The sequence below is a fragment of the Oryza sativa genome, chromosome 7 (assembly GCF_034140825.1).
Source record: "Oryza sativa Japonica Group chromosome 7, ASM3414082v1".
In the NCBI taxonomy this organism is placed as follows: Eukaryota; Viridiplantae; Streptophyta; class Magnoliopsida; order Poales; family Poaceae; genus Oryza; species Oryza sativa.
The window spans coordinates 25,807,791-25,819,804 of record NC_089041.1 but is presented as its reverse complement, the minus strand read 5'-3'; the positions used below and the strand labels follow the sequence as shown (position 1 = coordinate 25,819,804).

Below are 12,014 nucleotides of genomic sequence, written 5' to 3'. Positions count from 1 at the left end.
ATATTTTGGAAGTTTAAATTGCTAGTATAAATTAGAACGGGGAAATATGTTCCTTTACTAGATAATTTGTTGGTTGTTACATGGAAATCAGTTTCTGTCACTGTCCAAATATATATATATACAGAACACCTATGCAGATAAGATAACTCATGATCACTGGGAGAAATGGGCTGTGCAATGCAAGATAACGTTAACAATGTAAAGCAGGGCAGGAGAAATGAGAATCCAAGAAGAGGAGGAAAAAAAATGCATGCATGGCTGATGATGCAGTTGCTTCCATCACAAGAACACGTCTACTAAACATATGTAGTACTAGTAGTATCACCACTACTAAACATTTGCACTCTAATCATGCCAATTACCACCATCATCCAAAGCAATTTTTAATCCAAGAATGTCAGATCCTCCAGCTTATCTTAACCCAAATTATTCCGTCCTGCAGTAACCTAATGAAACAGTTGTGACAGTTTGCAGTACTGGAAAACATTATGTTAACCCTCTCACCAGCTCAGAGCACGAGCTGCTTGCTACAAAACCGATCTCGCAGCATCAGTGCGTGTTATTACACATCCGATGGAATCTCAGAACAGTATTCCCATGTTGCGATGAGCTGCATCTCCCCGAATTTAAAAGCTAAAACATGAGCTTAGTGGACGGGTTTTGGTTAGCTAATCCGGACACGTGTCGTGATCAGAGCGGCGCTTCGGAATTTAATCCTCACCTTGCAAAAATTGTCTGTATTTGTTTGTAACGATGAAAATGATTTTCTTTTTCTCAAAATTAAAACAGTGCTTCAGAATTGAGACTGAATATGAATATACGTGTAGGATGAACTGAAGAGAGCCGTATTATACTTTGGACTTCCAAATTTCTTGCGAATCCCATGTACTACGTACATATCTACACTAGTATATGAAAAACCTTGTGGTTTCACAGGAAACGAAAGAATACATTGAAAATTCAAACAAAAAAGGGGACGAATTTTGGCAAATTTTCTGACCATCTCTCTGCAAGGTTGGGTTCGAGAGCATCGTGCATGTATGGCGCGCGACTCGCCGGCGGCGGCCATGGCGCGTGTCGCTCAAGCGGCGGTCTTGCCGCGATTGGAGCCGGAGCCGCTGAGCTTGCGGCTGATGCTGTGGATGGCCGGGTTGGAGCGGAGGTAGCCGAAGAGGCTGTTCCGGTGGAACGGCAGCGGCGTCGTGGTGCGCCGCCGCATGTCCTCGGCGGCGGCGCGGCCGACCGTGTACGGCATGTCGCTGGCCGACGCCGTCGACCCGCGGCCCTTGCGCATGGACGCGCTGCCGTCGCCGCCGCCGCGAAGCTTCTGCGGGTTGTGGTGCAGCGCCGCGGCCGCCGACGAGGCGGAGGAGGAGAGCATGGTGTACTTGAGGAGCGGGTCCTTGCTGCCGGCACCGGTGGCGCGCCCCTCCGACGCGCTCCGGAAGAGGAACAAGTCCTTGAGCCTCCACTTCCGGCTGCCGCTGCCGCAGCCGCGCATCATGGAGGTCCTCGGCGACGGCGGCGAGGACGGGTACTCGTCGTCGGCGCCGCCGCCTCCTCCTCCCCTGAACGGTGAGAGAGACCGCGTGGCTCGCCGGCTACGAGACGAGGCGCTCGACGACGACGACGCAGGCGCAGCACGGCCCGACCTCCCTCTCTGCGACGACGACGACGACGACACCTCCGCCGCCTCCGCGGCGGCGATCCTCCGCCTCCTCCCCGGCGACCGAGGCGAGGCGTACGCGCTATCATCCACCAGCTGCAGAATGCTCGGGTGCGGCGTGTTCAGCGGCCGGATCCTGCCGCCCTCGAAGAGCTCGTCGGCGGCTGCGAGGATCGGCGTCGACTCCCGCAGCTGGCCACTGAACCCGAACGCGAAATCGAACGCCCCATCCCCCTCACCCACCCCCACCGCCGCCGCCGCCGCCTCGCCGGAGTAGCTCGCCCTCGTCGGGCTCGTCGGCGCGCTCGAGAAGAAGTAGCAGTAGCTCGGCAGGTGGTGGTGCTCCGCCGCCGTTCTTGGGCTGCACGGCGCGCTCGGCGCCATCACTGGCACCATCACCTCCATCTCTAGCTAGCTAACCTCTCACTCTCTCTCTCTCTCTCTCTCTCTCTCTCTCTCTCTCTCTCTCTTCCAGCTTCTCGCTTATGTAGTGGAGATGAGATTCTTGGCTAGCTCGCGACTTCGCGAGGCGATCGATCGAGAGGAGGAGGAAGACGAAGAGGATGGAGGAAGGTAGGAGGAAGCTAAGCTCGAGAGGGTGACGATATTACAAGGCGTCTCGTTAAGACATCGACCATGTGGTCTTTATACGCAACTTGAATTTGATTTAATTTTTTTTGGCACCAAACATTTTTGTTAGGAGAGAGAGAGAGAGAAATTTAGTTTGGGTGTTTGTGTTTGAAAAACAGCACATATTTTGTTGTCATCCAGGAAGGTCGATGATCTCTGCCATAGTAGGATACTGTAGGTGACGGTAGGTAAACGCATACATTTGACATTTTTTTAATGCTGAATTTGGATATCATCAGGGATATAGTATGACATATTTGATGTGGAATTTTTAAGAAGGTTATGGCAAATACTTTTCTGAAGAAACGTGATACAAGAAGCCAAGAAAATATGTTCATTCCTATGATATCGAAATGGGGGAAAATTTCTCGATTACTGTAGGAATTGTGCACGCTTAAAATTCAACTTGTAAAACATTTTTGGTGTGGCCATTTCTCTGTGATATGCATGAGACAACCTGATCACAATCAATCAACCGATCATTAGCACCAACAAACCCTGGTTTGCAAGGCTATCAATCACAGCGCCGGCGATTAATTAATGACGATTTGGAGACTGACTGACTAACGAAGCAGCGACGAGCTTTGCTACTACAAGATGAGATCGATCACAAACAGCGATTGCCAACATCACGTGGCTGAAAAGTTTTCGATCGCATACGTTAACAGCATACGTTAACAGGGGTGGGTGGATTTTTATGGCGATAGCGATTTGCAGAAGGTTGTTGCTAGCTGCAACTGCAAGCCTGCAATGTTGGAAAAAAAAAAGGTGTACTCTGCCAGCCTCATCTTTTCGCTTATACTTATCAGCTAAAATTTAAATTTTTAATCATAAATTTGCCTCATCTTTTCGCTTATACCCCTCTGTCAAAAAAAAAGAGACAAACTCTGTGTGTCAGGTTCATTGCTAGAATTGGATTTTTTTTTGGACGGAGTAGTACTTATTAGCTAAAATTTAAATCTTCAATATAAATTAGTTGATTTTGAGGTTTTCTCATTATAGTTTAACTTTTAGTCTTTGATTTATATCGTTAATAACGTATATATAAAAAAATATTCACAAATTATATTTTATTTACAAATATGATGTTTCGCCTTTTCCTCCAAACAACCAAAAGATGTGGCATTTCTGCAGAGCATTTTGTGTTCTAGAATACGTTGAAGAGTTTGATGGAGAATTAGAAATTTGTCCCCGCACACAAGGTTCTGATTTCTGATGGTGATTTGGGGGCTCTGAATCTGCATAAATGTCGCCGTTTCTGAATTCTGAAAGAGCTAAAAAACAGAGCAGCCGTTTTCATCAGCTGCAGTTTCAGCATGCCGTTTTAAGTGGCTTGTATTTGTGTTAGTCTCCCTTAGATTTAATTGGCTTGTGTGTTTCTAGAAGAAGAATTTTTCAATGACATGTTTATTTAAACACCAAAACCCGTTGCTGGAAACTGTATTAAAACCTGTCCTGATGTAGACAGTAGACTCTGAACTACATGTCAAATTACCGCTTTCCGATTAACCGATAATGAGTAACACGTTTAACTTTTGACAAACTTTTTACGTGATGATGTGTGCAGATACACGTAGTTAGTTAAACAGTGAAGGTGACGTACTACGTGCAGTAAAGCTGTCCTTGTTTTTCCATTCAAACTTGTGCAAAAACAGTACTGAAACCACCTGAAACATCATCTTTTTCTCCCTGAATTTTGGCTTTTTGAGGAGCCTTGGTTGATAACAGGAAGTTGTCGTCAGTTTAGTCGTACCAATCCTACTGTACACAGGGTTTACAATTTACAAAACCAACAGAACCCGATCCGGCTTTCACGAAAACCGGACTCTCTCGAACCGAATCGATAACACGAATTGCTCGGTTTTCTAATAAGTTTATAAATATTCACACTGAATTTTATTGGTTTTAATAAAATTTAGCGGGATTTTACTAGGAGTCAACGGTTTTTGAAAAACCGCTAACCCGGCCCAGTTTTTTTTTTCTACGGATAGTTTGGTGAACCCTGGCTGTACAGTCACCTAGAATTAACTAGCGAAAACTTGCAAGCAACCATGATTATTATTAGGAGGGTAATTAAGGCAGTTTGGTGTGAACTGGCTTGGCTTGGCTGGCTGCCTGGCTCTGAAGTCTGAACCTTCCATCCGTCTGATGATCCACCAACCTAACCAAGTACGGAGTACTACTCCCCAACATCGACTCAATTCTGGCACGACTTGCAGCCTGCAACGATGGAGGTATATATGTTTTTGCCAAACAATGGCACATGTTTATTGTTAGACATTGGGAATATATATGTCGGTGAGAGGAGGCGTCTATCTAGAAAGTTTTGTGTGGTATATTCAACGGGTAGAGTAACTACTGTAGGGTAGAGCCATAGACTGGTTTTTGAGAAATTAAGGATCTTTGAAACTGGCTCTGCATTGGTAGGTTATAGATTAGATTTTTAACATGAATTATCTGTTTTATTATAAAAACAAGTTAACAAATTTGAAAAATAAATTCAACAAATATTAGCTTAGAATAAGTGGTGTAAGTAATGCAATAGAAAATTAAATTTTGATGAAAACCTTTTAATTTTTTTAACGCGCAAAATGATTGCACGTCAATATATTAGAAGAAAAATAATTTTTGTTACATAACACAATCGGCCAGACATGCCGATACCGGAAGAAAACCTTTTAAAGCGTGGACCAAATGACCTTTTAAACCAAATGACCAATAAGTAGTGTAAGTAAGAGTAGTACTAAACATCATCACCCAATAGCAATTATCATTCTAAAGCATATTAAATCTTATACAAGCATAGTACATCATCTTCGCATTATTTTTTTATAATATTTTAACATTCATTTGTCATTCCTATAATATTGAACATATATTTAATTCATCCATATTTAACATTCATTTGCCGTTTCTATAATATTTACTCCCTCCGTTTCATATTATAAGTCGTTTAAATTTTTGCGTAGTAAAATTTCTTTAAATTTGACTAACTTTATAAACAATATATTAACATTTTCAACACAAAACAACCACATTATCAAAATATATGCAATGTTAGATTTAGTGAAACTAATTTGATAGTTTAGATGTTGCTAAATTTGTCTATAATTTTGATCAAACATTAAAAAAAGTCAAACGATTTATAATATAAAACAGAGAAAATAACAAATATTTAATTCATCCATACATCCCGCAACAAAAACACGAAATATCATCGAGTATCATCAACTGGTCTCACCGCACAATCCATCCATGATCCATCTCGCTTTTGAGCCTAGAAACTGAGAGACGAATCTTTTAAGTCTAATTAATCCGTTATTAGTATATGTAGGTTACTGTAGTATTTATGGCTAATTATGGACTAATTAGGCTCAAAAGATTCGTCTCGTGATTTTCTCCCTAACTGTGCAATTAGTTTTTGTTTTTATCTATATTTGATGCTCTCTGTATGTGTCTAAATATTTGATGTGATGTTTGTTGGGAAAAAAATTTTGTGAAATAAATGGGGCCTTAATTCTCCCTCGCCGGCTTGGGTTGGTCCGACGCGACGTCGGCAGCTGCAAGCTTCTCGATCATATCGCTTCTTGCTGTTGCAGTTGCACACGCGGCTGTTTGCTGCACGACGGCGTCCCTCTCTGACTTTCCGATAGGCGAGCGGCGTAGGGCGTAGGGAGATGGGAGGGAAAAAAAAATCTCTGAATGTTGCACCAAAAGACAAATTGGGTAAAGTCATGGATGAAATAAATTCTGTATGTACGAACACCTAGATGAACTGATCATGATGTGGATTAAACTGAAAGAGCTGACGGGGAGTGACACGGGAATTATTGAAGGTTTTTTGTTGCCGAGAATTGAAATTCTTATCTGCACGTTTTTTTAAAAGAAAAAGAAAGAAAATTTTGGAAGAGACAAGAAAGGGAATGGAATGGAGCACGACTTTTATCCGAGCATACGGCACCGGATGTCAAGAATTCAGTTTGAGTTTTGGTTGGAGCCTTGGATGCTAGTACTACGTTTTATATAGGATCGATTTTTTTTTCTATTGTTAATAGAGAATCAGTTCGGGATAATTTTAAGCTGCTCGCCCGCGTGCAGGAGCAGATGCTGATTTTTGTGGGCCTTGACGGACCTTTTTGAGGCCCACAAGAGCTTTCAGTTTGGTATACGAAGTCAATGGGCCCTTACAATTTTGGGCCAGGCCTTCAGATCTCTCAGGAGCAAGAGGCCCTGACCATACTTCACATTCCCACATAACCGCCAGAGCCATATTTACTCACCGCACCAGTTGAACACGTGAGTCTTTGACTATTCTGAGGCAAGAGCAAAGCTTAGCACTGACACTGATTCACTGAAAAAGAAAAAAAACCTAGCACTGCCAAAACCAAACCCCATGTAGTACCATGTACTAGTGCTCAAGTATAATCCCATGTAGTACCATGTAGATCAGCATGCACTGTAACAGTTGGGACAATCATATATACATGAAATTAACATCGTGGTAAGCCAGTAGTAACACATATGATAATCCCTCTATAAAGCCCATAGAAACGTGTGTAAATTCACCATGTATTTAGTGTGTGGATTAAAATACACCATGGACCGGTCCGAGGCCTAAAAAATTTTGGGTCCGCCCCTGAAACATAGGGATTATCATATGTGTTATTAATGGCTTACCACCATGTCTCGTGCGGTTGGGCCACCCGCACCCGAAAATATTGATTTTCGCAGACTCCTGGGTACAAATGGGCGCTACCTCCGCACGGAAAAGTGGATTTTGACCGCATGGAAAAATGAATTATGTACTAGTGTTAGTACCTAGGTCCCGGGCTATGGCCTAGGTGGCATGGACCTGGGTCCGTCCCTGATTATTTTAAAACTAGATGAATACCCCGTCGTGTTGCTGCGGGAAATTAAGTTGTATAGTATGTAAAAATAAGCTATATTATATTTTGTAAACCAAAATAAAATCACTTCCTATGTTTTATATAATTAACATATGATTACAAATATAATGCAAGATGAACATATTTTATGTAATTGATACTTATGAATTTTGAACTAAAAAAACAATTGAGATTGTATGGTTTTATGATACAAGAAAGAAGAGACTATTTGTACCATAGATCTATCATCCAAAGGCTAAAAATAATTAGAATGATGTGGCTTCATAAGAGAAGAGAGAAATAGCATTAACTACACTTAGTGGGGATGAACTATATAAGTATATAGGATACAAGACCCACTCCCTCCGTCCTAACCTGTCCAGATTTGTAGTATTAAAAATGACGTCTAATCAGATTTTAATATTAGTTTTTCATGCTCTCTAATATTATACTTGAACTATTTGGTTACTTTCGCAACACATTATCAACAACTATAAAACTAACATCATGCAAAAATATTTTTAAATACATATAATAATACCGTATGCATGCAGGGGTGAATATCGTCCGACTCGATCGATTAGCTCATTATAATAACAAGCTGGTTTGACTCAATTCGTTTGTTAGCTTGTTTGGTTCGTGAGCTCAATGAGTGCACACGTAGAGCAGAAGGACCGATGGCAGGGATAAAAAATGACTAGTGGATTATAGAGGGAATAATTCTACACCATATAATTTAGTGTGGAATGAATCTTCTTCAATCCTTCTCGCCTGGGCATTAATCGAAATATCGAATAGAGTTTATTATCCCGGTGAGGAATTATTCCCTCTTAATCCTTTTTAACCCCCTCCAAACTGAACGAGATCTAATTATTGGCGGTACTAGAAAGTACTGGTTTGGCAGTTAATTTGCGTAGGTCAATGGTACGAGAGACGAGAGGAGTCGTCTGGAACTGGCACGCCGAGACCACCACCATGGCCGGCGGGGCGCCGGTCGCCGTCGGCCGTGCTGCCGCAGGCGTGGGCTGCAGCTTGCTGAGGTCGAGGTCCTTCTCGGTCAGGTCCATGAGGTGCTTGATCTCGCCGTCGTCGATGACGCCGTTCCGGTTCTTGTCGGCGAGGTAGAGGTTGACCCACGCCCGGACGGTGGCGAACCGGGCGCCGCCGGAGCGGATGGCGTCCCGGAGCTCCCTCCGGCTGATATGCTCGTCGCCGTCGCCGTCGAAATGCATCAGCCACGCCTTGAAGCGATCCAGCCTCTCCTTGGCCGCCGCCGCCGCCTCATCGCCGCCGTGCTGCTGCTGCTTCTTCTTGTGCTCCGTCTTCCCCATGGCCGGCCGATCAGTTAGAGCTAGTAGCTAGCTATATATAATCGGCTGCTGCTGCTTTCTACGACTGCATATATATGTGCTGCAGCTAGCAATGCAGCTGCCTCCTCCTTTTATACACGGAAATTAAGCTGAAGGTTAATTTCAGTATCGACGTACGTCTCCATCGTGTAGCTTTGTTATATTCGTTTCTATCTGCAGGCTGCATTTGCTGTGTATATGTGCACTGCTGTTCGCTTCAGTGTGTGTGTGAGATATGGGCCCGGAGTATCATGTTTAGAGGGAGGAGGCTGTCCCCCAATGCCACGTGGCCCTCCCCCAAGAGGAGTGAGGCCTGAGGTAAGGTGGCGGCCACTCCTTCCCAAACACTAGTTGGAGGAGGCCGGCTGTCCCCCAATGCCGCGTGGCCCTCCCCGAGGTGAGTCGGGCCCGAGGTAGGGCGGCGGCCACTCCCTCCCAGAGATTGGACGGAGGAGGTTGCCCCCCAATGCCACGTGGCCCTCCCCCGAGGGGGGTCGGGTCCGAGGTAGGGCGGCGGCCACTCCCTGGCCGAGACTAGAGGGAGAAGGCTGCTCCCAGGCGCCACGTAGCCCTCCCCCGAGGGGGGATCAGGCCCGAGGTGGGGCAGCGACCATTCCTTCCTAGACACCATACGGAGGAGGCTGCCCCCCAATACCACGTGGCCCTCCCCCGAGGGGAGTCAGGTCCGAGATGGGGCGGAGGCCACTCCCTCATGTGACTAGGGGTCGGGCTCCCCCGACCCCTTCAGCGGGTTGCCACGTGTGGTGGGTTAGGTGGCCACCTTCGAGCGCTCACCTACCCGCATTAATGACGACTTGAGCAGGCAAGCCACGCCGCATTTAATGTGGCGTGCAGCGCACGCTAAATTGGTCTGTGACTGGTCGAATGACCGACGAGACCCGGGGTGTCAGGTGTACTACTGCATGGGTCAGGAGGCGCGCACCCTCTCTTGTCCCATCAGTCATGATGACGAGAGGTCTTGACCTCTCATCCCGGCCAGAGTCGGTCCATCCGCCCTGGTCAATTGGGGTTCATGTTTCCCGGTACAAATAGGGACCCGGAAGTCTTCACCCATTAATAGCAGTTGACATGGGCGCCCTTCGTGTCAGGCAGCAAGATTTGATAGGCCCCATCATCAAGATGACGTGCGCTTGCTTCCCAAGTCAAGAGACAAGACATGCATTTAATACAAAGCACTTCTCCACCGGAGCTAGGTTTTTGGGCCCATGCGGTAACCCCTTGAGGTATAAAAGGAGGTCCATGCCTAGTAAAAGAGGGAGGAGGGATCCGGGACGATCCATTGGACGCTCTAGAGCAGTCTCTAGCCCCTGATGATCAGCACCACATTTTTACTCCAACAAGGAGAGCTTATAATCCTTCACTCAAGGAGCATAGTACAGGAGTAGGGTATTACGCTTCTTAGCGGCCCGAACCTGTATAAACCCTTATGGTCTCATCGTCTTTGAGGGGTTCGACCCCCTCAACATCACATGGCTTCGCTCACCGAATCCTCGAATCTCACCCGCTGCCCCCGGCCGAACTTACAAAAGGGGATCTCACGATATCCCGCTAGAGAGGATCACTCATCGACAACAATGTATGTTTAGTCCACATGGGAAATTAACAGAATATATGAGAGTATGCCAATCTCCTCTTCTGTTCATTTCTATTGATTTCGTTTTATGTGCAAATGGTTAGATATGTTTGTTTCAATGGTTTACACTTATAGCATGTCTGTTTTGCATATCGCTATTGTTAAGAGTACGTAATCTGTCTGCAGTTTACACTTAAGTAGTCACGGTTTACTCTATTTATTTGTTGATTAAATACTATATGATGAATTCCTAATATTTATAACAATTAACAGAAGTGTGTGTAGATATATCTTAATTATCTAGGTGTGAAGCACTGAAGTATACAATAGTTGCATACGTGACTAACAAATGACGATATGTGGTGACCAACAGTGAGCACTGTAGCAGGCCAGGCAAAGTTGGCTAGCTTAGAATCTTGGACCAACTCTGTAAATTCAAACTTCTTTATGCAAGGACCAATCAACCGAAAGTACGATAGCTATCTCCTAGAAAGTATTCCATCCAATCGATGTGTTAAATCCAGTACTAGTTTGCTATATTTTGTGATAGAAAGAATACAACAAATTTCAGAAACAATGAACTTTACCTCATTCCTAAGCTATTCTATTTCATTGTGCGTTTGTTAATTGTAGCAGCCATTGGACGCTCCTTTTGCCTGCTAACACCATTGGACGATGCATGGGCCCTTCAAAAGAATAGAATCTCCGAAAGTTTGGTGTAGATTGTAGAAAGAATATATCTATGCATTTGGCAACAATTGGATCATTTGGATGGATGAATTTCAAGTTGGGGACGGTAGGCAGGCCAGCAGCAGAGAGCATCAGACTCCCTCTTGACTTGCCAATAATCAAAAGGAAACAAAATGAAAAATCTTACACATGGCTGGGGAATTATCAATGTTGTTTTCCATATATCGTCATGCCAGATCATCCATGCTTGTTCTGAAATTTTGGATTAAAACCTGACCTCTACATCCAAACTAAATGTATAATGCCAAATTTTGAACTATATTTACATCTTTGAATTTGTGGAAATAGTATGTAATTATGGGATTTTTGAAAGTAACCGTGTATTTACACTATAATTGTACTATGTTTACATCTGATAGATTTTTAATAGAATTTATCGACAAATTTACAGGCAGTTATATCGTGACAAATTTATAGTTTGCTTCTTAATTTGTTTTAAGAGTGGGCTTTACCACACATGTCATCACAATTGAAGTCCCCTAAGAAGTGCATATCGGTACTATTGAAATTCTGGCAATCATCAGACCCGTTAATTTTCATCTTTAATTACCATCGTTAAACACTATCGTAACTGCACACGATAGACATCTATTCTATTAACTTTTAAAGCTCAACGTATAAGTGTGTTACATCATCACCCATTAACAATTATCTATAGTATTTTTAAATATCATACAAATATGGTATATCATTTATAATTTTGTTGTATTTTTAAAACTCAAAATGCAAGCAATGTCAAATCATTATCTTCACATAATTTTTATATTATTTAAACATATACATCTATCCATCTATTGTTTCTATAGTATAGCAAAACGCACGGTATCATCTAATTCTCCTGCTTTTACACACATTATTCAGCCCAAGCGGGCACTCAAACTACAGTTTGCATTTAGCTCCACGCTTCCTTCTTGTAGTACGACACCTTGAAGTTGAGGTCCATATTGGACGGCATCTTCAAGCAGAGTTTACATTACCGTCGGTAACCGCGCAGTTACCAGTCTTACCGCGGGGTTACAGTAATAGAAAAACCGTGGTAACCTCTTTAAATTCAAATAAATTTAAAAAATAATTTGAATTTTTGATAAATTTTGTGCGGTTTCGTACGGTTGTCACAGTTACTGCTTACCGCCGGGACG

General features: G+C 43.7%; 2 protein-coding genes across 2 annotated transcripts; both read right to left on the bottom strand.

The window, feature by feature from the left end:
* Positions 1-824: 824 nt before the first annotated feature.
* On the bottom strand, positions 825-2,282 carry LOC4343926 (uncharacterized). The gene has a single exon (XM_015789807.3). It carries the CDS (start codon positions 2,069-2,071, stop codon positions 1,082-1,084), a length of 990 nt encoding a protein of 329 aa, XP_015645293.1. The 5' UTR covers positions 2,072-2,282; the 3' UTR covers positions 825-1,081.
* Positions 2,283-7,960: 5,678 nt separating this feature from the next.
* On the bottom strand, positions 7,961-8,619 carry LOC4343925 (uncharacterized). The gene has a single exon (XM_015790615.3). The coding sequence runs from the start codon at positions 8,511-8,513 to the stop codon at positions 8,049-8,051; it is 465 nt and encodes a 154-aa protein (XP_015646101.1). The 5' UTR covers positions 8,514-8,619; the 3' UTR covers positions 7,961-8,048.
* Between the last annotated feature and the right edge of the window lie 3,395 nt (positions 8,620-12,014).